At 47.5% G+C, this 27425-nt stretch overlaps 2 protein-coding genes and 1 long non-coding RNA gene across 3 annotated transcripts; 1 reads left to right on the plus strand and 2 right to left on the minus strand.

The window, feature by feature from the left end:
• Positions 1–1946: 1946 nt before the first annotated feature.
• LOC121071108 lies at positions 1947–8634 on the minus strand. Its single transcript, XR_005820390.1, has 3 exons — positions 7708–8634; positions 4462–5085; positions 1947–4346 (listed from the first exon to the last, which is right to left on the minus strand). It is a non-coding gene; the product is annotated as an uncharacterized LOC121071108 (long non-coding RNA).
• Positions 8635–8681: 47 nt separating this feature from the next.
• On the plus strand, positions 8682–10978 carry RPS19BP1 (ribosomal protein S19 binding protein 1). Its single transcript, XM_040559105.1, has 4 exons — positions 8682–8777; positions 8925–9053; positions 9257–9354; positions 10329–10978. The coding sequence occupies exons 1-4, from the start codon at positions 8729–8731 to the stop codon at positions 10461–10463; spliced, it is 411 nt and encodes a 136-aa protein (XP_040415039.1). The 5' UTR covers positions 8682–8728; the 3' UTR covers positions 10464–10978.
• A 7648-nt stretch (positions 10979–18626) lies between these two features.
• Positions 18627–20404, minus strand: ATF4 (activating transcription factor 4). The gene is given in 4 exon segments (XM_040559096.1): positions 18627–19194; positions 19197–19570; positions 20094–20189; positions 20192–20404. Coding segments are annotated over 4 exon segments (1062 nt in total). The 5' UTR covers positions 20307–20404; the 3' UTR covers positions 18627–18717.
• Positions 20405–27425: the final 7021 nt, after the last annotated feature.

A 27425-nucleotide genomic window follows, 5' to 3' on the forward strand; every position in this document is an offset into this window, starting at 1 on the left:
GAGCACCACCCCACACACAGCCCCAGGTCCTGCTCAGCTGGCACTGGCAGGGCACGGCCGAGGGGAACTGCTGACATTGACCGCTAGCTGCAAATGCATGGAGCAGACGACACACGAGTTGCTCCCCAGTACATCTGTGGCCCAGATCTGTGCCTTCATTCCTGTGGAAAGCTTTCCAAGGTGTTAGCAAACCCCTTCAAGCACTGCAGCTTCCTATCTGCGCTGGCTAACCAGCCGTGACCTCCATTAGATCTGCGCCACGAGGTCCCAAAGGTTTCAGACAACCTCCTGCCTCCTCCATGACCATGCCCAGCATCCAGCCTTCGTCATCCCCAAAGCTTTCTCTCTCCCTTTCCATCTACCTCTTTCCTCCCATCTTTCAACATACGGCTGCTGGGAGTAAAAACCCACCATCTGGAAAACACAGCAGGATGATTGTGCCAGAGAAGTCTCTGGAGCTCCCAGCCTCTTTGGCCAGCCCCAAAGGCTGCATGTCCTGGGGGTCCACATCCAATCTTTTCCACGTCCTTTACAGCACCGATGCACATGCCTGTGTAAATACATACACCCTGGTCACACAGAAATACACATATTTACCTATAGCCATCCAAACCCCACCCAGTGAACTGGCTGTACACCATCAACGCAGATGCATGATGAACTTAAAACTAAAACCACATAACTGTCCTAAAAAAAAAACAAACAAAAAAAAACATTTATGGCACAGATGACATGGTTCATGATGCATTTATCAGTCAGTTGGTTTCCCCTAGTAAAGGTTCTGTACAGAAGAGACCCCTCAGAGGATGGAGATGTTATCATGAGGCCCAGTTCCCAACATAAAGCTTTAGGAAGATGGTGGAGAAACAGGGACTGGGGGATTAAACCATGCCAGGCAGGGAAGGGCAGAGCTGGCATTTCCACCCTCCCACTAACCTTTTGCTGAGTCCAGAGGAGAAAGAAAAGAGTAAGGGAAAAGTAGGGAGGAAGAAAATATAGAGCTGACCTTGTAATTTAGAGGAACTCAAGTGCTGGGAGTCAAGAACAAGAGATAAAAGGTCAGGTTGAACTGTCATCCTCCCTGAAATCACTGACCCTAGTTGGAGAAGCAAGGGCTGGAAGAAGAAAGTGTCAAGAAGAGAGGGAAACAGACAGAAAAAGGTAAACGAGAGAGAGAAAGAAGGAAGGAAAGAATGAAAAAATGAAAGAAGGAAAAAAAAAAAAAAAGAGGAAGTAAAAGAAGTTAGAAAGCATCTGCCACCACACCAATAGATGTGCCTCCCCAAGGATCCCCCCTGCAGCCCTATCGGGGAGGCAGCGGCACGGCCATTTGCTGCAGGGAGGTGTGCTGCAGCCAGGGCAGGGAGGAGGCCTCGCAAGGTGCACACAGGATGGCTGGTGGCAGATGGGGACGGTGAACAGTGAGACAGGGCTGAGCACGAGCAAGGGACTTGCTGCCAAACCGGTATCACAACGGGCAGGAGATGAGCACTCCTCAGATGAAAGTCGCGGTGGGCGATCCCCACGGATACAGGCTGGGGTGTTCCAAGGAGGTGGTGCGGAGTTGCGCTCCAAAAACCCTCCTGCACCTTGCTGCTTCCGTGCCCCAAACTCGCCAAGGTTGGGTAAAGCCTGCAGCAACTCGACATTTGTCCTGGAAACCTCTTCCGTGCCTTCCCCCTGCTCCTGGCAGGGCCTTCCTGGAGCTCGGCACCCATCGCTGCACCCACCCCGCCTGAGGCAGGCGAAACCCAGCCTCACAGTGACATCTAGTGAGGAGAGACCTCACGGCACCACGGAGCTGCACTGGAAATGGCAGCCTGGCCTCCCTGCCCTCCTCGCCCCGCTGCTTTGCCCTCGGACATCGGAAGACGGAGGCAGAGCAGGAGATGTGGCCCTGGAGGAGAAGGCAGCCTGGCCCAGGGGGTCCAGTGTGGTGAGATGAAGGGCGCCTGGTACCCAGTGCCTCTGGGATTGCCCTTACATCCCAAAAGCAGGGGGCTTCCAAGCACATGCTGGGGGATTTTCAGTGTTTTAGGAGCATAAGGGTGTCAGGAGCTCCCTGGGGATGCCCTTCGCCTCCCCACAGGTCGGTAACACTCAGTGGAGAAGAGCTGGATGGAATGGGAAGGAAAGGAGTGAGAGAAAGGAAGAGAGGAGAGGAGAGACCCAGCCGTGTAATTTAGGCAGACTCAACTGCAGGGACTCACAGACAAATGGTAAAAGGTCAGGTTGAACTGTCGCCTTTCCACGGCCTCTGAAATCGCTGGTCCTGGTCGGAGGGGGCTAGAAAGAGAGAGCAGTCAGGGAGACAGGGAATAACATAAGGCAGGACTAAATACAGCTACTAGAGAGAGCAAAGCAAGGAAAGAAGAAGAATGAAGGGGGAAGAATAGTGAAAGCAGGGTGAAAGGAGAGGTCTGGCACCATGCTGGAAAATGCAGCATGCCAGCCACGGGACTGAACATCTCCTTGATCTGGGCAAGCCTGACATGAAATTTTGTGTGGTTTGGAGCAATTCTGGAAAATAAACAAAAAAAAGAAAAAACACATACTAGGAAACCACAAAGTGTGCACTGTGGCAACAAGCAGGCAGCCACCCTGCTGCTTGCAGCCGATTCCTTGATGCTGCCTTGCTCGCAGTCCCACACCAGTGACAACCGGGGAGGGGACCCACTGATCTGGCCAGGACCGTCCTCTTCTCTGCCATACCTTCCTGATCCCTTCCTTCCTCTGCTCCCCCTGCTCTTCCTGCTATCTCTTAAGTGGCTCCTTCCTGAGCCTGAAGGGACTGGGGAACAGTGGGGACATGCCACACCTTCGGACACTGAACCGCCATCAGGAGGTCGGACTAGTGCCAGCAGAGGATGGAGCAGACAGGAGCTGCAGCAGCCAGCAACGCTCCTGCAGCCCTGCTCTGCATCAAAGCAGAGAAATCAGCTAACAAGGCCTGCCTAAGGCAGCAAAAGCCTGTGAAACCCCAGCCCATCTCCTGTCTGTCTCCGAACCCGTAATGGTAGGTGACAAGCATAACTAGCTAAACTTCGCTGCATCCAGAGCCAGCTCGGGGGCTTGTAAACATTTTAAGGCCCTGGAGCAGAGAGGTTGGGAACAAAACACACAGCCTTCCACCTCTTTGTCACTTATTTGAAAGCAGACACATTCAACAATGACTGACAGTCTCCAGTTTCACATCTGCACAGCATGGGGTTACTTAAGAATGCTCAGCTCTAATACTCTTTACATGAGAAATCATTATTTCCTTTGTAATCACGGATAAAACACATCCTTCCTGGAAGAAATTAGACTTTGTGTTATAAAAGGCCACTATATTTCCAGAATTGAGAGCTACAGCCTTTTTACAAATCTCTCTAGTTAACGAATCTGATGTTACACTCAATACCTTGTTTCAAAATCCCGTTTCCATTTCTATCCATTTGCTGGGGAACCTGGGAATATTTTGGGGGGCGAATTTCACAGATTCTGGCACAGAACACCTGTAGTTCTGACTAATGCACAAAAGCAAGCTAGGAACAGCAAATCAACCAATGTAAGGGAGGAATAAAGAGTTAAGTTGCAAACCAAAGGTGAAACAAAAGAAAAACGTCAAGATCCTTCTACTGCTTCCTCCCTTTCCTGACATTTAAGGAGAGTGGTGGGAAAGAGAAAGGGAAATTGTTAACCTCCAGCTGCAGACCTCTTTGCCTGCGCCATTCTAGGAGGCAAGCAGCAGCAGACATCCCTCAGAGGAGATTTTTACCTTCAGGCAAAGATAAAGAGTAGAGAGCACTGGAAGTTCAGTCATTTTTGTGATTCTGGATGCAAACTTCCAATATTTCTCACCACAAAAACCTTGTGACACCAAGTCTTTATTACCTGCAAGATTTACTAACAAAGTGCTTTCTCCTGGTATTCTAAGCTCCAACGAAAGACTTGTATGTTTGTAGTTTGTTTGTTTTTTTTCCCCAAATTTAACATTTATGTTCTTAAAAACATCACCTCTGTCCACAAAGTTGGCTCTTACAGCTTCAGCAAGGGTACTGATGCTGGCTGTCTTCCCATTTGGAGCCAAAAAGCAGCACACAGAGACAAGACGTTTTGGGTTGAGCTCCCACGTTGTCATTCAGAAGATCTAGTTTGAACACAACCAGCCTCAGATATTTTGTGAGGTGCTTAATCTTTGTGCCTCCTTATCTCATCTGTACAGGAGAATAACAACTGTCTTTTCCAGGGGCAGAGTTCATTTCTAACTGCAGCATCTAGTACAGTGGGAAGCTGATTTAGTCTCAGCCTGAGACAACATTATTTGCAGAAGCTGTGCGATGCAGAGCCAGTTTCTTGGTTACCTGGAAAAGGATGAAAAGTGCATGGAAGAGGTAGGTGTCTGCGCTGGATTAAAACAAAACAGTAGAAAATCAGAATAAAAGACTTTCTATCCATCTGCAGTAGCTAAAAACTTACCCACGCAAGGACACGAATCAAAGCGTTGTCCAGCACTTGTTCAAACACAGTAGACCAGAAAGTCAAATCACTTTTCAAAGGCATGTCACACAGTTAAAGGACAAAGGTTCCTATGTACTTGAGGTACGGGGCAGGCAGTGATCCACGGTTCTTTGTAGGAACGGTGACCACAACACAAACCGCTAGAGGTTGGCAAACACAGATAAATATTAATGACAAGAGCTTTGAATAAGACCTCATAATGTATTGCAGTTCCAGGGAAAATACAGAACACTGGACGTGGTGAAACCGGACAGCTGTCTGAAGCAAAGCACGTTCTATAATCCACGTGTGAAGGAACATACAAAGGTGAAAATCTGTTATAAATCAGCTTGAAAATCGGCCTGATTCATTTTGAAAGAAAAAAATGCAGATGTATTTGTCAGTATGGACAATACCGAGTGTTCAAACATCAGGATCCCATTTCCCAAAATCATAAGACTGTTTAAAAAGCACTCCTAAACTAAATGAATGTTTGCAATTGTTGTATTCTACTTCTAAAGCTGCTCTCAGCTTCTGTTTTCTAACATTCTTCAGAACATTCCTTCAAGCTGAGACTCCTACATAGCCCCCTGAATCCAGACGCTGGAACATAAAAAAGAGCAAACAAACAGCTATTATGAGCTGCCACAGACAGCAATATGATTAACCACGAATACCATTAATGTCTTTGTCACCACTTAGTACATAATAATAAGGTGGCACAGGCCAGATGTATGATAATCTCAAAAATCCTCCAAAGCCTGGAATAATAGGGAGAAGAATAGTCACTCCACGATGAACCAGAAACTCTATCAACACATTCAAACAAGGAAAATTTCCATTTTTCAATGCAGTAAGAAATAAAGCAGAAAGTGAACTTATAATAGCCACATAAGGAAGTTATTTAAACTTAAACCGATCTGTATGCTCTGTTATTTGTAATTGAAAAGCCAGCTAGCTCACGGGTACCCACTGAGGCACGAGATTTAAAGAAAGCTATAAAACACAAACATTAGCAGCAGAAAGCTTTCGAAGATAACTTAACTCTCAGAAACAAAGACATTCTCCATCTGAAAGGCTGTGCCTGTGGTTTTTGCCATCACAAGTTAGATTATTCAGGCTCTAAGATAGCGATTTATTTGGATGTTATACGTTTAAATGAATACCATTTGACATTCATTCTGTCCCCAAAGTGTTTCGAAGAGCTAACTGTAGTGATTTTTGAGGGAGTACTAAGTGATTAAGCTTTCTTGGATGAAATTTTAATTTGAACAGAGGCCTTAAAGAGTACAATGAAATACCAATTTATTTATTTTTTACTGACATAGACACAAAGTCTCCTAACATTAAATTTTTAAGAGAACACACCAGTTGGGAAAAAGCTATTCGTAAGGGCTGCTCATCTGCTCTCAACAGTGATTTGGGTAAAAGAAAGTGATAGTTAAATGTATATATTATGATGAAAAAAGGAACATATCTTCACTGTGAGAGTGATAAAGCCATGGAAGCGCCTACAAAGAGAAATACAGCATTATATGCTGTGCTCAGCACAAAGCAGATTTATCAAACACAGGTTAGCAAACTTAATCTGAGGTCAACAGAGGAAATTTTATGGTTTATGACATATAGCAGATGAGATTATGTGATCCAAATGCCTAAATTCTCCATATATACAGGTTTAAAGGGACATATAATACACAGGCAAAATCCAGTACATTCCTGAAATAGGACAATAAACTGATCTCGTTTAGCACTTCAGGAAAATGGTGTAAGCATAATTTTCTATTAAGTCAAAGAGTAAGGGAAAAACCTGCATCTGCGACTGCAGGAGCACGGCAGGTATTAGCTGTACCGAAGTCACCCAGACAGAGACATGACAGATGCTGTTATCACCGTGTCTGCCAAGACCAAGCACAGCTGAAGCCAGAATGCAGTTAGGGGAAACACTAATGACCATCCCCTGAGAAAGGCTGCCAGATCCTGTTAAGAGGAGTGGAAGAAACATAATGTATTAATAATAGGTACTTGGTTTCGCAAAGTGTTGAAAAATCCGTGGCCCGTGTTGAACGGTGATCTTAGCGTAGTTTTTGGGCAGCAACAGATCCAAACCCGGGGAACGCACACAACACCAAGCATATCCATTTAACTTCTTGGTGCACTAACTAGCTCTAAAAGCCTGACCAGACTCTGATGCAGGAGACTGTAAATGCAGTTAAAGAAAGTGTCTAGCCTTCCCTTTTCACCAAAATGACCCCTGTGAGCTTGTTAAATTTTATTCTGCAGGTAATTGCAGACTAAAATCATAGCAGGTCTGCGCTCAGCCTTGCTGGCCAAAGGAGAGTTGTCTGTATTAAAGTTTCTTGCTCCTGAAGGTATTTAATAAGAAGGGAGTCAGATTTTCTGAGAGACCTACATAATTGAGAGTGTTATTAATCGGCACAACAGAAATAGAAATACAATAGTATTTGCAGTGGTTTACTTTTGAGATAAAAAGGGCGTATATTTCCAACAATGAGATAATAAATCAGTGCAGCTTGTACCACACTAATTTGTTAAATGTAAATGTGTTTTGCAGTGGTGGTAATGAAGATGTTTTTGCATCAGGTGCCCTCATAAGACATTTATGATGTTACAGTTTTGACACTAAGCATATGTCATAATGTATTAGGTGAGCCTGGTAAAGTTAAGTGATGTAAATGTAGGGTTTAACCAGTAGAATAAGCTATTGTGAATATATTTTGTGATATATAACTATGAACAGCTTACAAAGAACCTGTAAATTGTATTTTAGGGGATAAAAGAGAATGTTTGACTGATGAGGTATTTGGGGAAATTCTTTCCCCGCAGTAATATCACTGGCAGCTATCATTTATCTCACTCTGATCAAAATAAAGAGATTCGGAATATACAAGTAGTGACAAATATTTTAGTGAATAGAATGCTGTCTTTGATTTCAGCAATAAGCTATTAAATCACTTCTTGCTCAGGATCTGCTTTGAAAAAGTACAATAGTCTCCCCATAAATTTGCTAACTTTCATGTGACTGGTTGGGACAAACCTGGTATAGAACCAGGAACTGAGCAACCTCAGTCTTCGCTGGCTTAGTAGAAAACAAGAAAATTGGGAAGTGCTCTGCGCTACACACCCAGTGACTGTCCCTCCAAATCAATCATAAAATGGTTTGGATTACTGTAAAAGGAAAAACATGAGTGAGAATTGACATACCGAATAGGAAGTAGGTGGTTAATGTTTCCCAGGAATAAGCACCAAATAGGTTTTGTCCAGGAAGATGTATTAGCACCATAGCAATGCCAGGTACTGACACAAGATGCCAGGAACCACCCAGAGATTCAGAAGAGAACTAACAATAAAAAAAGATGCATGTTGAGGTGACATCTGCAGAGGCTGGAGAACAATCTGCAAAGAATGGATGCCTTTTAATGAACCCCAGTTTAACTGTTATCAGTCACCACTAGAGATCATTACTGAGCAGAACAACGAGCGCTGCTTGTCTCTCTCTCTCCCTGCAGGACATATTTGAGGGAGAATAAACCTCTTTCTTTCTCCTCCAGTACCAGCTTGCTACTGCCAGCATCGGCTATAATTGAATAAGCTTTATTCAGATGATAGCTAAATTTAGCAGATATTAGCATCCAGTCTCTGGAGAGGCAAAAACAGGGGAAGAAAGCTTTAAATAAATAGACTGAAGTAATACTGAATAATAGATGAAAATTTTGGCAGAGTGAAGCTCTGCGCCTGAGGAGTTGGGCACGGAGTTAAATCTATTTTTTTGGGGGGGGCCTCAGCGAGACAAACCCTGACAGCCCTCCTGGCTGTTCCCTTTCCTCTCAGCCTGTAATTATTTCCCCTGTGATTACCACCATGGTGGCAGGGGTTCCTCTGAGCTGCAGGCTCTGAGCAGCAGCTCTGTTAAGGTTTATCATGGAGAGCCCGCAGGGCAGCTGCCAGGCCACACAGTGCACAGGGAGGACAGAGGGAAGGGCCACCAGCAAGAACAGGGCGCTCCACAGCTCTGCCATGTTCTGTGAGGGAACCCCACACAACATGGCGCCCCAACATGGCGCCGCACCTTTCCCGCCCAGCCCTTCCCCACCCCCCCCCCCCCCCCTCCCCGCGCATGCTCGCCACGCCGGGCGAGAAGGCGGAAGCGCGGCGGCGCGGGGAGCGGAAGCGGCTTCAGGTGAGGGCGGAAGTCGGGCGGTGAGGCGGAAGGGGGAGGGCGGCCATGTCGGCATCGCTGCTGCGGCGGGGCCTGGAGCTGCTGGAGGCGCAGGGTGGGGCCGCGGGGGCGGGGGGCTGGGGCTGGGGCTGTGGTTAGGGTTAATTTTATGGTTATGGGTATGGTTAAGGTTATGGCTGGGGTTATGGTTATGGTTATCTCATCGTGCGGCCGCAGTAACCGTGCCCTTCTGCCTCTGCAGGCCGCGGGAAGGCCCCGCCCGGCCTCCAGCCGGGGAGCGGCGGCCCCAGGACGCGGCGGAGGAAGGTGGCGCCTGGGCCGGGGAAGAGCAAGGCCACGATTAAGGGCAGGGTCGTGAAGTCGGCGATAGGTGAGTCCCGGTGCGATCCAGCCCCCCCGCCCCGCTCCCCCCGTGTGCCCATCCCATCCCATCCCGTCCTCCAGGGTGTCCTCCCCTTAAGCACAGCCTGATCCTGGCCCCGAGCTGCAGCGACGTCTCTTTCGGGGCTTTACTCATCATCCCGTAGCAGTCCTCGTATGCTGATATGTTTTTCCCACTGTGCTCTGGTCTAGAGGAGTATCACAAGAAGAAGGCCGTGAGTCACTTGAGAGAAAACCTGCAGTACATGACGAGTGGACGATGTGTGGCAGACAAAGCTGTCACCCAACAAGTAAGACTGTCACTTCTTTGCCAGCAGGGGTCTGCATCCCCTGAGGAGCGCAGGTCACTACCAGGCAGAAACTTAACTCTTTTGCATAGGGTCTGAGCTGGACGATCTCAGGATAGTTCCCTTTATCATCCAGCTCAGACCCTATGCAAAAAGTTAAGTTTCTGGCTTGTAGTGACCTTGAGGAATTTCTGTGTGCTCAGGCAAAACAACTTTAAATTCTCATTATCTTATTCCTTACAGTGTTCTTAGATGTTACTTAAAATCTACTGCAACTGTTGGCTTTTCTTAGTTACCAAAGGTGTTTCATAGTTTCAGCTGGCAAAGAAGCACTGGTTCACACGTTCTCCTTACTGTTGAAGTGTCCTTCTCTGTAGCTAGAGGCCCTTTTGGCAAGGGTCTAGGTATGATGCTGACTCACGTGGCAGGAATTTCATAGCATCTTGAGTGGTGTTTCTCATAACCTGAGAATTTAACCAGTGGTCTTTCCCAAAGATAGTGGTGTGCCAGGAGTCAAACAGGCAAATAGCTGACACTGCTTGTTTATTGCGCTATTTTTATGAGAAGGGGACTTTTAACTTACACAAACGAAGTGGTTTAGTCCGGTGTTTCTCAGGCACGAGATTGTAAAAGGCCACAATGGTATATTGGAAAACATTGAGGAAATTCCACAAACTTCTTGGGTTTTTGGGCTGTCCTGTGATTAGACAGGACAAAAGCAGCCCGGTTTCAGAAAAGTTTACTGTCAGAGAGTGGTTTCCATATTTGGCTCTGAATACTACATGGATATTTGCTGTTGTCCCCATGATCTGCTTTGGTTAACATTGGTATTTGCCTCTCATTCCTCTGTGGAGGCATTCCAGAATACAGCAGGGTACTAGCAGAATAACAAGGGTGTGGAAGGTGAGCTTGAAAGTCACTGTTTTGTGACTTGGTCTGGATAACAATGACTGTTGTTTTTCCCTTTCCGTTTGAAGGTTCTTACCCAGAACAGAGGTAGGAAGTCCAAAGATCGACCTCCAGAGAAGAAGGCGAAGAAGAAGCCTGAGGGCACTGTATTTACAGAGGAAGATTTCCGTAAATTTGAGAGAGAATACTTCGGGACACTGTAAACGATGTGAAAGGGACTCTCGCAGCTCCAGTCTTTCCACATCTGAGCGCTCAGAACACAGGACAGACCGCTTCCTCTGTGTGTTTGAGATGAGACACAGGAGATGAGCGTCTTTGTCAGCGAGTACTGTAATGTCAGACTTGCAGGGAAACACTGCATCTGTACAGAGCTGGTTGCTGGAGACGTGGAAGTTCTCTTGGCTTTGTAATGCGTTGTCCTGATAATTATCTCCCTCCAGCCAGCACGCCTTGTGTTCTTGATGTAGAAGGGTGGACCAATCCAAAAATGAAGCTTGTTCCTCATCCTCAGGACATAAGGCTTCTGCTGCCTGACTCCATCTCAATGGAGGAATGTCTCAGACCAGCAGAAATAAATCGCGAAAAAGGAAGGTTGCTTTGAAAGACTGCTAAAACACAAATAGTCCTGCAGTTTCTGTTACCGTTACAGCCTCTGTCAGGCTTTTTGTCACTGTAAAAAACTTTGTATGTTTTATATGATTAAACTGTTGTTGTTGCAGATGCTGCCTATCCTTGCCTTTGGGTAGTGATTATTATGACAGGTTGTGACTGAAGACAGACCAGGTCATTGTTCTGATCCAGGCATCCCTGTCGTTGGGATGACTCAGTTGTGTGAATGGCCCCTCTCTGATTCATGTTGCCACTCGTATTTAGTCCTCTCTGACATGCTCAGGTCTTCAAAAAGTACAGGTTGGAACTGAGATGACTCCTGTTCTGCCTGCTCGCGGTCCTCCCCTCTCCAAAACAGAGGTCTTATGGGGGAAAGCTGCCTTTATGGATACTTCAACCCAAGCATTCCCACTGAAGTTGCAGCTGCCCCAGCAGCGCGCTGCTGCTGGGTGCTGCCAGGAGCACTTCTCCAGAGGTTCTCCAGAGGATCGAGTCTTCTGAACCAGAGGGAACCAGAGGCCGTGGTGCTGGACTGAAGGGATGTTTTTTTTTCTATCAGAGTACTGCTGAATTCCTTGCTGCAACAAATAGATGGCCCAGCAGATGGGAGTGTTGTTCCAGACGCCCTTCCTTGCTGAACCACTGTAAATGGCTTCTGGGAAGCTCCTGCTACTGCCCTTTCCTGCCCCTTCCCTTAGAAGATGGGAAGTGTGCGCTCTTTGGAAAAAACAGAGGTAAGGGAAGGCCTAATGCCAAGCCTTGGTTAGGCTCCAGAATTGATTGCAAGTGGCTTGGCTGAGCTGAGCAGCTGCTGCTCAGATGTTAGCACTGGAAGGAATTTGCTATCCCTTCCCTGCCATCTGATTGTAATTCCTGGTGCATCCTGTTAAGTCTGTGTCGCCTCTGTTGTGTTCTTTCCCTCTTGTTTGCATGAGAGGGAAGGTCACCCAGATGTACAATGTCCAGACAGGGGAAATAGTGAACATACTAATGTTTGTGTACTGGAAGTTGTGTAACAGCGTGTGGGAGGGGATTTCTTGTAATAGGATCAGTTCAACCATCTGCAGCTAAAAAAACAGTTCAAAGACCAGTTCCCCTCTTCTTCGTTTTGTTCCTACTCCCAAAAATGGAGAGATGCGTAGAATGGAATAGAACGCCTAAAAAAGTAGTTGAGGACAATACGTATGCAGCACATGTCTTTTTAAAACCTCTGCCCTCTATGCCAGCTGCTGTGTGTACTCAGCAGTTCCTCTGACCTTCCAGAGGCGCTTCCTGTCACCCCCTGCACCTCCCCTACCAGCTCCTCCAACGCACCCCTGTTTCCGTGGTTGTTCAGCTGCTGAGCCACCCCTCTGCAGCTCGAGGAAAGCAAAAGCTTTGTTGTCACAGAAAGGAACACTAGGGTAACGTGGTTCGCTCTGTTTGTACAAAACCCAGCTTGTTTGCTTGCAAACATAAGCAAAGAGGAAAGCTGTTCTTTCAAAGTCAACAAGGAACCTTAAAGTGGGGCCCAGAGCAGTTTTCCCAAAGGATAACAACACCCAGATATGTGGAATTTTAAAGTTGAAGGGGAGCTCTCGTTACGGGATGGGAAGGCTATTAGGGCCAGCACAAGTAATCATCACGCTTGTGGCTATATGCCACAAGGTGTTGTACTTGTTTGAGAGGGTGAAGCTACCTGTCAGACCGGATTGTGCCAGATGGAATCAAACTTGGTTGTACAGCCAACAGTATCCTCAACTAAATTAAGCCTTATCTTGCAGGAGGGAGGAAAAGCAAGCAGGAGTGAGTGAGTGGTTCTAGATAAACAACCATCTTTGCCAAAGGCAAAGATCAGGCATGTCCTAGACTTGTTTTTTCCCCTCTCTCACAGAGCTGGAGCTCCTAGGAAAGAAGAACAGCAGTGCCATCTGCGAACCGGGTAGATAAGGATGTGAACTTGCCCCTGAGGGAATATCTTCAAGCTAAAGGGGGAAATAGGTACCAGCCAGTTGCATGTGCCTGGTGGTAAGATAAAACAAAGCATCTTCTACACCCCAACCATCTATATGATGGAGTACTCATGCTTAGAGCCAGGCGGGGCCCCCAGGAGGTTGCTATCTCAGAGCAGCGCGTGCCATCTCTCTGTTGCTCGCAGCCACACTTTGCTGCCCCCCAGAAGAGAGAAGAGGGGGTCAGGGATTTTTTTTCCTACCCTGCCTCTGACCTGGGCAGTTCCCAGTCTGGGAGCTAAGACGCCGCAGCCCTCGGACCGGCATTTCTCTCCCGCGCAGCTGCGAGCGCGGGGAGGCTGAGCTCATCGGGCTGCTGGCTCTCTTCCCAGCTCTGCGACACCAGCCGAGCATCCTGCAGCAAAAAAATAGAGGTGGCTGAGCTGGGCAGGAGGGAGGGTGCCATCTTACAGCGCATCCCCACCCAGACGCAGCAGGGAGTCGGGATGGGAAGGAGCAGCTTTAATATAAATGCAAATACAGGCTCTGGAGCGTTAATAATAGGGTAGAACCTTTCCAGGGAAGCGGTTTAGAGGAGGAAGAATGGTTCCCAGCTGCTCGGTGTCGGACTGGCTTGTTGTGAGTAAGATTCACAAAGCCGGTTCATGGCTTTATTGCTCCCTCTGTTATGTGAGTGGAAAGCAAACAGAAAAATCTGTTTGGACAGGTACAAGCTGGTGTAAGCCGAGTGGCTCACGGCCTCTGCTGTATCAGCAAGTCTGCGCTCTTTTAGCATGGAAAGCAACAACAGGTGATATCAATGTATAGGTGTATGGGGGGGGGGGGGGGCGAACTGCAAATGTAAACTAATAAAACGGGGCTGCCCGGGACACTAAGCAATTTCTTCCCTCAAATGACACAGCAAGAACAAGCCTGGGTGCAAACAAACCAAGACAGCCCGTCACACTCGCTCAAGCAAACAGGGCTTAAAATGCTGAAAAAGCCTTTTGACTTCTTTTTTAAGGGGGAGGGATCTTAAAAAAACTTTTGGGAATCTCAGTCCTAGGCTACTTTTTCAGGATTGACTTCCATTTTGGTCTTGCTGATGATCCGGTGTCAGCACCTACAATGCTGATGGGCTCCTAAATGCCTTGGGTAAGGGACTGGTTATTGCAAAAAGGGCACAGAGCAGCACTGCCCTGAATAACTCACTAAATAAATAAATAAATAAATAAATAAATAAGAGGTGAAGCATGTGGAAGTTTCTCATTTCAAGACAAGAACAATCCATTCAACTGAACATGAGGAATGTAACAAGGGGCAAGCTGCCTAATGCCTGCTTACAGCTCAAAATACGGCACTCGAGCCAACGCAGGCTGAAAGGTTAGTAGGTTTGAGACGGATTAAAGGTCTGCACGACTATCCATAGCTACATTAAACAGGATTAGCTGTGCCAACCACTAACTGTTGGGGGCAGGGAAAATAAAAGGCACAAAGGTTGTCCTGCCTCTGTCTACGGGGTTACATGCACCTTTTTCTGAATGAATAAGCTGTTGGCAGGGCTAACCCATAGCCCAGCCAAGCAGGCCTGTTATTTATCTCCTTGGCTAACTTGTCTTTAATTGGAGAGAAGGGGTTGGTGTCTCTCTCTGCCTGCCCATGCAGTGCAGTGGAGATGCAGAGGAGTGACACAGGCAGCCCAAAGGCAAGCTTGTGCTTCGGAGAAGACTCTGCCCCAGATAAATTAAACTGACATGGTTGCTGTGCTTGGATCTTGCTCCCAGCCATTTTTCTGAAGGGTGTGAACACGTGAAGGAGATAAAAAGGGCCGCTGAAGGAGAAATGAGAGGCAGACAGCCATTACTTTGAGAACATGCGCCTATGTAATATGGAAATAGGAGCTTGTGGGTAGAGCGAGCTTCATTTGGCAGCTTGTGACACTGCATGAGCGCACTGAAAATAATGCAAAGCTGGCATACCTGGGATACCTGAGTAGCCGAAACAGTAGTGTCTAGGTCAGCGTTAATTCACATGACTCAACTAAACAGCTTGAATGGGAAATTCAGCAAAGATGAGTTTTTTGGCCTAGCAAGTGGTAAGATCCTAAGACTGTCTTGAAATGCGGGAAATGCGGTGTAACAGGATTGTATGTGCTGGTCTGCACTGCAAGGCTGTGAATATATCAGGAGAGAGGAAAGTAGGTTGTCTCAGAAGCTGCTTGAATTGTATTAAGAAAAAATAATTGCACACAGGATGGCAATTATGTTGGACAGTGGACAGGAAGGACAATATAGGCCCTGTTGTTCCTGAAGGCCTAAGACTATGAAAGATAAAACTGATGTTATTCTGATCAAAAACGTATAGATTTCCCACCAAAAGCCAAGGCTTTCTGACTTAGATTTAGTAACAGGAGAAAAAGGGTGGCCACACAGCAGGGAGGGATGAGAGAGCACTTTCTCAATGCAGGGAAAGTATATGGATATGCCAAGAACAGAAGATGAACCATATCCCCCCCCCACAAAAAATAAAATAAAATAAAATTAAAATAATAAAATAAAATAAAATAAAAATTAAAATAAAATAAAATAAAAAGGTGAGGCAATACTTAAGAAGACTGTGGGAAACATGGGCAAGACAGGGAGTAGAATTTTTTTTCAAGAGGCACATGATTCATCCCTGGAGATGACATGGCCCTGGGGCCGGGGCAGAGCAGGCTGTGACGTGACTACCACTCCATGAAATTGTTTTGGCCGGAATAACCTACATTTTCTTTCCACCAGTCCAGCTCAGCAGCGCTGAGGGAGCATTCATCTCCCGAAGGACAGCCTGTCCTTGCTGTTATTTCTGGGCTTTCTGCCAGGGCAAAACCTCTTCAGAAGATTTTTATCGTCGTTCGTTCTTCCCCGAAGCTGCAGCCGGGGGGTTATTTTCGCAAGCGTGCTGCAGGGGTGCACCTGGTTCTCCACATGGGCAAGCGATGAAGTTGTCAGCAGCAGTGGTTTCCTCTTCATGTCCGCAAAGAGAAGCACGAGCACCTGGGCCTCTCTAAAGGCAGGGCAAAGAGGAAGGTAGCTAGAAATAGTGAGCTTTTACATGGTATAGATAGGGGAAATTCTGCTGTTTCCGAGTAAGCCTCCTCTAGGTAGATAAAGCCCCCGTTACATGCACCAAAATCTATTCTGGATGTGGTATCATCCTGTATGGTAACCACAAAGATTCGGTTGAAGCATGGTTGTCCAGAGAGGCTGTGAGAAAAGGAAGACAGAGCCTACAGTCTGCAAAGCCTGAACTCAGTCACCGGGTAGGAAGCTCGCAGCTGCTCAGAAGCTTCCCCCCAGTGGGAAGGGGTTTTAATGTGACAGTGTCCTCAGTGTTCCTCTAAAGAACGAATTAAAACACAAGAAGTCAGCCCTGATGTTTAGCCAGAGCAAAATCTTACCAAAGTATGGAAACGTAGCTTTGTTCCAGCAGGCATTGCGTAAGGGTGCCATGTTGGCTGCCTCTGAAGAGCTGCCAGCTCGGAGCCTGGGCAAACAATAAAGCCACCAACTTCTCTCAGAGGGCAGGTTTCTGGGTGCCCTGCAAGAAGTCCTGTAAAAGGCACATGTGGATTCACAGCAGAGAGCAAAGCAGCTCTGAGCTTGCAGCTCTGCTGCCCCCACCACCCAGCCTGCTGCCCAGCTTCAGCAGCAGCTGCAGTGGCTCTAAGGGAAATGGAGGTGGTTGGGTAGGGGGGATTGGTTTGGGGAGGAAAGGAGGGATTTGCCCTGTAGAGAGAAGCCACTTGCTTATACAGGTTACCATTTTTTTTTTCTGTGGCTCAGCTGAGCCCAAGCACATTAAGGATTTGGCCCATCAAGGGCAAGATTATCCTGCTCATTGGGCTCTCCTGCCTCTAATCATCCCCATCCCCAGCTTCGCAGGTCCAGCTGATCTGAGGGAAAACCATCAGGTTGCTTTACCTCCCAAAACAGAGCAGTCCCTCCTGCCTGCATGTGGTCACCACTAAGGCCTGGAAGAACAAAGCAGCACGTAACGCAGGACTGAGATGGACCTGCCAGTTGTGGTGCCTCCTCTTTGTATGGCGTGTATCGGTCAGGGCATTTGCTGGGGAGGTGAGAAGAGGGAAAGATGCTCCCGTGAAGCTGAGACTGCTCAGGCAACAAGGAACTCACTGGTTCATGAAACGCAAGGTGAGGGGCTTAAACTACACCTTTTGTCATGTGGCATGAGCCTGAAATCCTAATGGAGATCCTTTTACTTTGTGATTTGATATCCCCCCCACCAGCTCTAATGGATGGGAAATTAACAGGGCTCAAGGACTGCAGTCCTAGCTTGAGGATTTAAGAGCCAGAAACAACCCCATAAGGCTGCAATAGGCAGGACAACATAAAAATAAATATGTTTAAGTAACACAGACATCCTCCCTCCCTTGTTCCAGCGCTGGTCCTGAAGCCACTGCCCAGGGTGTGCAACAGCCAGGCTGGGACGTGCAGGCGCCTGAGCTGGGCAGCTTGCTGGGTCATGTCAGTACGAGTGAGAAGGAATATTAACTCCCCAGGGAAGGATGAGCGTGTCCACTTGCCAAAGCTGCCTCTGGCAGGCCAAGCAGGGATTAAGGAGTCTGCTGGTATCACTACATCTGGGTGTCAGTGGGGAAAAAAAAAAAAAATCACACACACAAAATGCTTGTAAAGGGTACGTCCCAAATCCCAAGCTCTTATTAGCAGGATACAGCTGCACTGACCATGGAGCTTACTGGATTTCAGAACCTCACAGAATGAACCAAACAAAAAATTTCCTAACGCTGCCATAAATGTATGCACACTAATAAATGTAATGCCTACAGGCTGAAACCACCCCGATGCAGGCTCCTACCTGCCATCTTTACATTCTTTTTTGTGTAACAGGTACTGTCACAGCACATTTTCCCCGTTGCGTCTTTTCTCCTGACTCTCCAGGACCAGAGAATTGTCTCGCTTACTGCAGACCCCGACAAGAAATGCCAGCCCAGGAGCCAGGCTGCAGCCTAGCAGCCCCTGCCCACGTGCTGCTCCAGCACATCAGTATTTCCACCAGCTGCGTGGCTTTGGTAGAGCTCAGCTGGCCTTACAGTCCCAACTGATCTGCTCACCCCATGCTAGAAAGTTAAACTCGTGTTCACACCTCAGAACTTGACACTTCAGTGTCTGCCCGAAGAGGCCTCTAAGACTTTCACACTTAAGCATGTAACCATCTTCCAGTGTGCTCAGAGTAACCCCACTTACTTGGCCCAGTGACAACCCAGCCCAAGGACAGCTCCTACCTAAACCCCACTGGCTAGGGATGGAAAACTTTCCCTGCGGATATTTTGCGCTTGTCTGGAGACCCACTGCAAGACCAGGAGAAACCAAGAAAGCTCAAACTGCTGTTATACCTAATCGCCTTCTAGCAAGCTTTTTGTTTCTAACTTGGCAATCACTTTACCTTGTATGTACCATTCATCTACAGAAAAGTATGTTGGAAGTCCCCTTTTCAAAAATCCTCTTTAAATGGTTCTTCTACAGGATCCTAAATTGAGCATGCCTTTGCTACTTTAAACCTGTTTAGCGCAGTATGATCTCCCTTGGTTCAACAGTAGTTTGTGTGTTTTACTTAATTGTATGTGAATTATGAGTCACTGCCTGAACAACCTGAAGGCACTTCCACACCCGATTGATTTCCCCTCATGTGGGACAAGCAGCGTGGTTACCCACACCAGCATTATGGACCAAGGAGCCTGAATTATCTCGTCTGGGTAATGTGGTTTAAGTTACTTTTAGAGGAACCCATTTATCTCACACGCAATTGCAAGTTTACTATAAAATAATTTATTAGACAGCAATACACAGCTTTAGCAGCAAGCTTATATACACGCACATAGAAACTACTGACTACCCTACTCAGGGACCCTAGCTCTTTTGACCTTGGCCTTCCGGACCTCTTCAATCAGATCTTTTAGGTACTGGATTTCCTTACTCAGGGAATCTGCTTTCTCTTTCAGGGCCTGATTCTTCTGCTCCAAGTCTCTGCACTCCCCAGACAGCGCCTCCTGTTCTGCCCTCTTCTTCTGTCGGTAACGTGTGGCAGCTGTCTTATTCTGCTCCATCTTTTTCAGTTTCTTATCTATTTTCTTTTCTCCTTTCATCTTTGCTGACACTACCTTCTCAGCAGGATGATCATAGGGTTTGGACCGCACAGAGCCACAGCTGGCATCTGCAGGGAACTGGTTGTCATTGAGGGATCCAAGTGAATTGGTAGGACTGTGTTGGGGTGTTCCCAGGTAGGAGTCTGGGCTCATGCATATTCCACTATCATCAGAATGGTTCTCCTCCTCCTTCTCAGACTTAGTGATCACTACCACAAAGGTGGGGCCCCCTCCAGTTTTCTTTCTCCTTCCAGAACATCCACTTCACTACCTAGTTCTAAACTAAATGAATGGTCTGGAGTAGAAGTAAGAGACCCTGGGGAGAGGGGAAAAGTCCAGAGGGAAGCCAATGGGGCCATTGGATCTGCTCCAATTGGAGATTCAGGGAGATTGGTGATTAGGTCAGGGATCAGTGGAGGTTCTTTGCAGTGAAATTCCTGGGTGGTAGGGTTAAATAGGAGATCACACGTGTCTTCCAACGTGGCCATCAGCTCGTCTGGTGAGACGGTGGCGTCCAGATGTTCCATACCTAACAGGGCATCAAAATCGAATTCCTTCAGATCCATCTTCTCCACCATCCACTCCATGCCAGAGAAGGCATCCTCTGATAAGGGTAAAAAAAGAACAACACTTTCCATTAAAATGGCAACCAATAGTCAAGTTTCTTAACTTATCTAGGACACAAAAATAATTTTAACACCTCCCTTGTTTCTTTTATTATTATCAAAGGATTTTATTACCAACACTGGCTGCAGGGTACACCGTAAGCCCTAAGCTGTTCTGACATTCCATCCCTCTTACTCTAATACTCTAAGAATTCAAACTCATTTGAAGCATACAACCACGCTCGTTTCTTGTGACCTCTTCCAGGGAGGACTACCGTAACAGTTGGTATGTTATTAAAAAGGCAACAGAGGTGTCATTTTATCATGCACCAGTTCAGTAACTAGCAATTGTGTGTTGTGTAAGCACTGCTGTACACATGGTTTCCCAACCAAGGTATGTATATGAAGTTACCTTCTCATAAGTGAGAAGACTTGCAACTTTATTTCTGAATAGGAATGTTCCAGAATTTATTATATGCAATCGTAACTGATGCACCCTGCGCAAATAAAGTATTATCTTACCCTGGCTGCTATCTATGGTGTTGCCTAAACTGTCCACAGCGAGCCAATTGGAGGAGACTGCCTTAGCCTTGTCGCTGGAGAACCCATGCGAACTGAGGGCTCGGCCACCTCCAGGTAGTCATCTAGGAGTCCCAGACTTTCCTCAGCCACCGAACACGGCTGGCTGAAGGGGGATGACACCCCCAACAGCATCTCGTTGTTCAAGAGGCTCATCTTGGTCAGTTTTTAGTGCTTTGATGTCGAAGGATGTGGATAAGCTGAGGGTCTTTTCGTCGACTACAGCAGTGCTGCTGTGTGGTGCTTTGAAAAACCTGCAAGACAGACATTTTTTTAAATGCATCAGTACTTGTTCTGCCAGCTTTTACAGAAAAAATGTCACTGCAGGGGGCACGGCGGTACATACTTGTAGAACTGCAGTTTTCAGACATGGCCAGGGCCTGCCCAGCCCCGCCCCCGTTACTCACCCCCCCCCCCCCCCCCGCGGGCGGCCGCAGCCATTTCACGATCGCGCCACTTCCTTCTCCCCACCCGGCCGCCATTTTGTGCCTGCCACGTTTCCACCGCGGCTGGGGCACCGCGTGGCTCGGGCGGCTGCCAGCGGAGAACTTGGAAGGGGTTAACAACCCTTTAAAAAAAATAATCCACTTACCAACTAGGGGATGGGAAAACTAATCGAGTGCCTCACGCTGCCTTGCAGTTCCTAGATAGCACAGACCACCCCCACCCCCGACGATCAGGACGGACTTAAAGCTGTAGTATTAAAGGATTATTGTACTGCTGCCGACTTATTAATAGCTCCATTTTATCTCCTCATAACGCCAAGGATAGGGCTTATACTAAAACCCGATGCCTCATCTTCCTCTCCTACAAAAGCATTCCCCCACGCTGAATAAGAAATCCTTCCTGGGAAGGACTTCTCTTACTCCCCCGGAGACCCCCAATAAATGAGGAATTCAATAAGCTTTTAAAAAGCTTTTTTTCCTTGAACTACATGATTATTTTTTTCCCATTTTCTTCTTAAATTCTGCTGTTTTTCCCACATCCCCGAAAGTTAAGCCCACAGGACGATGGAATCCCCTTCCTCTCTCAAGTCTTAATCCCTACTTTTTTTCCCCCAAGGCGATATCGTTCATTGTCATAGGGATGACAAACCTACCCCAGAACGTCACTTTAAGGAGAAAAAAAAAAAAGGGGGGGGGGGTCTAGCACTCAGGGGAGGGAACGCCCGCCCCTCACACCCGATACTCACGCCATGGTTGCAGATGCCGGGGATGTGCCGAGGCCGCCGCCGCTGCTGCTGCGCCTGGTGCACTGGCCGGTGCCGCCGCTGGCCCTGCCGCCCTTAGAGAGCCATGGCGGCCAGGGGAGGGGGGGCTGCTCCGCTCGGCGCCGCGCGGGGAGGCTCTGCGCGCACAGCCACCGCCACTGCCTGTCACCTCGGGAGCACCCACACAATGAGGTGGCAGCTCCCGCCCGCCGCCTTTATATAGAACCGCGCTAAGCAGAACGAGACCCGGACGTGAGGTGTCCTTCCGCCTAGCGTCGCCTGCCTCGCCAGCGCCCGCTAGCCCCTAGATTGACTTTTTGGGCTTCTACTCCGGCCGTCCTGCTATGAAATAGTCGCGGGAGCCACCGATGAGGGCTGGCCGCCCATCGCGGAGCAGCTAAATGGGGGGACTATATCGGTGTACATCCGCGCCGCCAAGCGATGCGAAGTCACGTGACGGAGAGGCTGAGGGCGCTCCCCCTCCCCTCGCGGACCGTCGGGGGGGGGCTCCCGCTCCCGGCCGCCAACAAAGACGGGGCGCTCGCCGAGCAGGCATCACGCGGGCACGGGGCGCGCTGATTGGCTGGCGGCGGCTCGTTCACGTGCGCCCTGAGCTGCCATTGGCTGGGGCCCGAAGGAGGCCAGATGGGGAGGCGAGGGGGGGAGGGGAGGAGAAGGAGCACCTGGGCGACAAAATGGCGACGTGAGGCGCTTGGAGGGGGGGGGGGGAGCTGATGATGCCACTGCCATCGTGCCTCTCGTTGGTTTCCTTAACCTACACTGACCTAGTTTCTCCAAGCACCGTCCCCTTCATTTCTAATGGCCCCTCTCGTCCTCCTCACAGCTCCCGTGAAGCGAGGAGGTGGCATGCTGCCGTGGACTCCTGTTCCCTCTGATAAAGCGTGAGACGAGGGCAGCGCCGCCTCCCCTCCCGGCCTGCCCCCGCATGCTGCGCTGAGATTAAGATTATGGTTGTTTTGGGGCACGGGTTGTGTGTCCACACGTGTGGCAGCGTGCATGTCCCTGACCCGACACTGCTACCCTCACGGCTATGGCGTAGCATCGACCTGGGGTGGTTTGTGAAGAGAGCTGTGCTACCAAGGAACCGAGAGCCTGAGTCTAATTAGTGCACTGAACCTACGCAAGAACTAACACTGATTCAGTTATTCCCCAGCTGTGAAACAAGAACTTTCCCCCTCCCATCTCACGTTGACACAGTTGCTTCCTCTTCTCTGTGCAACCATTACTGGGACCCATGTGAGCATTAATGGATCACGTACATAGCCTCACAGCTGTGAAAGGTAGCCTCACCTTGGAAAGTTTTTAATGCACGGTTTCACATTATGTTTTATCTGACCTAAATCAACTAGGTGAGAAGGCAGCCCTGCACCCTTCTACCTCCAACCCTGCCTATACAATTCTTCCTGCTCAGCTAGCTAACCCAGTACAAAATTCAGGGGGACAATTTTCTGCTGGTTTCAGTCCCCTCGTCATTTCATTCATGACACACAACCAAGAGAAATACAGCTTCAAGTGAGCTGGGAAGATCAGTTTTCCATGTGTTCCCTCACTATGTCAGAGCCATCTAGCTTCAAACGGTTGCTTTTCCTTGTTGCCAGCCCCACAGCATGCCATCAGCTCTGAGAGTTAAGGTGGGTCCTTGCTTGCTCAAACATCATAGTCCTGTAGGTCAAACTCCTCCTGGCTACTTCTGCAAACGGCTCCACTGTTTTCCTGTTAGGGCTCGGTGGTATTTGTGTAAAGCCATGGCCTTCACTGAGTTTGTACAGGTGTAACTGTCTGGAACTTATTAAACAGCTCGACTAATTTATGAAGACACATGACCCGGTTTCTACTTTTAGCAGTAAGATGTTACCATCACCACTACAAATCAGGGTAGGTCACTTCACCTCTGTAAACTGAACACTGGCAGCTGAATGAAAAGGGCAATTTTTCCTCTGTGTTGGGTTGTTGTATTTCTGTTTTGTTTGTTTCTCTGGAATCAACCACAGATTTGAAAAGACTCATTAAAGTGGAGGAGGGAGCAGAGGAAAATGCCTTCCGACATCAGAAACACCACGATAGCAACTGAGTGATTTAAGATGACTGTTCTGACAAATGCACAAACAAGCAGGCAGATCTTGCTTCAAAGCACAATTCAGAGGATGCAGCAGCTTTCAGTGAAGCCAGGTGGGGGGTCGGATGGGTGGTCGGGTGGACAGCATCTCTCTGTCCTGACTAGCTAAAGGAGCTCTCACATCCCCCACCTTGCCTGCTTGCCCCTCCTTGTAGTGAAAAGGGTGATTGTACAACTGTAATTGTAGCTAAATAAACAGAAACGCTATACACATACACACCCTATCCTTCATCTTGAAAAGGTAATTACAGATTCCTGTGGAAAGGACTCTGGGTATGTGTGAGCAAGAATCACGCAAGCAAAAATGAAATATGCAGTGAGGAACTTAACCCAGATCTGCCTGTTCCCTAGCTGCCTGGTTTCCATTTTGTGTGTAAATGCAGAAATTTGTCTGCGGTTTGAGCTCCAGACAGATTTTTTTTTTTTTTACAGGCCCTAATCCTAGAAGTGAAATCAAGTAACCAAAGTCCAGCCATTTAGTGAGCAGTGTATTTTTCCCTATTTTCTGAAGGACTGCACAATTAACTGTTCTTACATAATTTAATGAGATACATTTCTAATTCCTTTATAAATCGTGTCTCTGTGTTTGCAGATTTTACATCAGAGGTTTCTCCTTTGTAGCTAGAGTTTTTTGACTGAGTAAGAATAATTCTTTAAGCCCAATTAACAATTCCTTGGGAATTTTTACAAAGAAAATTTTCTAAGCAGAGGACTACTAGCTACCCACTAACTCATATGTCCCTTTCCAGTATAGCAGAGTATATTTATAGCTCAGACGTTGTGGAGAGAAGTCTGATAGCTCTGAAGAAAATTGAATTTACAGCACAAAAATGGGACCCCTGAATGAAGATTAATTTGTGTGTATGGTCAATAAACTCCTGATGACATGTTAACAGCTTTAGCACTGCTGATGTTATTTTCCTGCCCTGGGTACCATATCTCAGCAAAAAGCTCCTGCAATAAGTCAGAACCATCCATATCCAGAAGCAAGGGACAGCCGCAGGCAAAAGGAGATGCTCACGCAGAGCTCACAGCAGGGTAGAGGCCAAAGTGACCTTGCTGGGGATGATGAAATGCCCAGATAAATACAGCATTGCAGAAAGCATCAGGAGGTGGAAAACCGATACTCCTCCACTCATGCTGCTCCTTCTTTGAGATGGAAGGATAATATATGGGCTCTTTCTTTCTTTCTTTCTTCTTCTTTCTTTTCTCTTTCTTTCTTTCTTTCTTTCTTTTCTTTCTTCTTTCTTTCTTCTCCTTCTCCTTTCCTTCCTTCCTTCCTTCCTTCCTTTATTTCTTTCTCTCTCTCTCTCTTTCTCTCTCTTTCTTTCTCTCTCTCTCTTTCCCTCTTTCTCTCTTTCTTTCTAAGCTAACGTTGCAAAGGAAAAGAGGTTTTTTCTATCAGAAAATAACAGGAGCTAAACATGCCAAACGCTCAGCTGTTAAGCATGCAGAAGACAGGGCAGACGTAAATGTTCCATAGTGACATCTCCTCATACAGTCTCGCCCATCTGTATACGCTCAGGACGTACTCCTGGCACAGCATCGCAGGGAAGCAAGGGGGGGGGCACCGGGACATGAATTACCAGGCCACAGAGCAGCCAGCAAAAGTAATGGAGATGGAGGCGTTTGCTCCTTCCTGGAGTGCTGGGACAGCCAGAAGGGCTTGCAGACACTGCATCAGGTGCACAACCCCATGGGGGCACTGGGCAGGCAACGCTGGGTCTCACACCCCAGGGAATGGGCAGATGAGCTTTTGGCTGCCCCTGGGCCCTGCTGGGGTGGCTGGGGAGGAGGGGTGTTTCCTGCTCCCAGGAGGATGAGTGAGGGCAAGTCCCGGAGGGGATTCTCTGATAATTTCTGGCCTTTGAAGCGTCCATCAGATGGGCAGGACAACAGGAAGCAAAACCCAGGCTTACAACTTACTCTGCACTTCAATGAGCAGAGAATTTCCAGAGGCCAGCAGGAATTTTTACAGGAGAGTGCTGAGGGAAACACAAAGGAGGAATGAGGCAAAGTGCCTAGAAATTCTGCGAGATTTCAAGGGAGAATTACCTACAATCTCTACAGCTCAGGCTAATTCACAGCGCTTCGTTGCTTCCCTCCTCACATGGCACAAACAGATCCGAAGGATCATTTCTGCCAGATTCTCATTGTAAGCTCTTTAGGGATCGCTTTATAGATGTTCCACTTTAAAACTAGATTGAGGAAGGGGAAATATATGGTGATTAAGGATCAACTGGGAGGTATAGTGTCCAGCTTTTATTACATACAAACAAAAAATAAGTTAACCATATCGCTGTGCCTCGTTTGTTTGGGACTAGCGCACCAAATGGAACTCTAATAAATCATTCATTGCTTACCCCACCTCCTCGCTTTCCTTATGTTTCCATCCTGTTATGTAAATATCACTGACATTTGAAATGAGACTAATAAAAAAAAAAAAAAAGGATTAAATCTGCAGGTTACATTTGCAACTTACGTTCAATTATTTTAGACAGATATTGGAAACAATCCTGGTTGTCCACCTACATTTTTCTTACCGAGCAAACGTGGGCATGCCAAGCACATGCTGAAGCTCACAAAATATGGCTCTCCAGAGGCTGGTACTCGGAATCAGCCAGGCTGTGGCCAGCTGCCACAAGTAAAAACATTGTGCAAATCCTGCTAAGAGGGGGTAAGTTTTAGCTTGTAACTTGCCTGAGCACTGAATTTCCTGAGCAAGCTACAACTGGTTGAAAATGATGTTTAGCAAAAATATGTGTGATGGGGGGAGGGAGCTGACTTTTTGTTACGGACCATCGGGGAATTTTTTGGTTTTCTCACCTCTTCCCAGACGTGTTTTATTATGATGAAAGAGATTCGGGGGTCAAGGATAATCCCTCGTGTGTATTAGCACATATGGGAGCAGTTAGCACACAAACGAAAGCCTTCCAGTTGTCCAACAATAAAAGAACAGAAACATATCTCCTGACAACCCTTGTTCTTCACAGGGCTGTAGTTCATGCAGACCCGGAGCAGATGTGTGTGCGCTCAGTGCCCCTCAAAGTGAAGGTGCCTGCTGTACCATCAGTAGCGTCTGCTGAAGCCACATGCGTGCCAGGTGTCCTGTGCAAAAAGATAAAAAGGAGAGTGGCAATGCAAATTATTATTTATTTTTTTTTTCCCAGCAGTGCAAAGTTAGCAGGAGCTGAGGCCTGAAAAGCAGGTACAGATTATGAGGCTGCAGCATCTCAGACAGCCACAGACGCCTGTGGGTGAGCTAACAGCCCATCACCACTTCAGTGGGTTCGACTTTCTCCGTCTCAGTGTCCCTTAGACTCGTCACAGTGAGGACTCCTTGCTGCATCAGTCCAACAGCAATTACCTGGCTCTCCCGAAGCCGGCACCTAAACTAGCAGCTTTCTGAAGCACATGGAAAAGTTATCTGAGGTTGAGTTATACCGGCCTCTGTACTCAGCAGGGAGGATGCATGATGAAAGGCTGGTAATACCAGACTATGTTCTGTGTGCTCAGTCTAGGGATTTGTTTTTAACTTGTGTAACTTCAGAGGGTCTTGCAAGGCCAGGAAGAGAGGTGTAAATGGGTATACCTTATAAATGAATAAAACAGGATCCTGGGGATACCTTGTGTGTGCGTGAGGTCTCTTTGTCTCTGAAGCTGTCAGGTAGCTTGAGCAGGAGCACCGACAAACCAGGTAGATCAGGTGAAGCTCTGAAACTCATCTGGGGATAAATCAGTGTTGAGGCTGTAGCGCTCCCAGCTCCATAGGGAACACTTGCAGATGTTATTTAGTAATATTTTTCCATTGCTTGTAGGCAGTAGCTTTTTGGTGGCTGGAATTTAGCAGCAAACTTTAATCTGTTTCAATATATGTATTTGTTTATAGGGAAGGAGAGAGAAAATATTGGCGGATGTCAGCATGGCC

This window comes from Cygnus olor, chromosome 1 (genome assembly GCF_009769625.2).
Source record: "Cygnus olor isolate bCygOlo1 chromosome 1, bCygOlo1.pri.v2, whole genome shotgun sequence".
Lineage (NCBI taxonomy): Eukaryota > Metazoa > Chordata > Aves > Anseriformes > Anatidae > Cygnus > Cygnus olor.

Bases quoted from the DNA above. Each gene is read 5' to 3' on its own strand.
- RPS19BP1 (XM_040559105.1), top strand. From the start codon at position 8,729: ATGTCGGCATCGCTGCTGCGGCGGGGCCTGGAGCTGCTGGAGGCGCAG. The intron at 9,054-9,256 runs GTGAGTCCCGGT...GCTCTGGTCTAG, and splicing joins GGTCGTGAAGTCGGCGATAG to AGGAGTATCACAAGAAGAAG. The intron at 9,355-10,328 runs GTAAGACTGTCA...TTCCGTTTGAAG, and splicing joins ACAAAGCTGTCACCCAACAA to GTTCTTACCCAGAACAGAGG.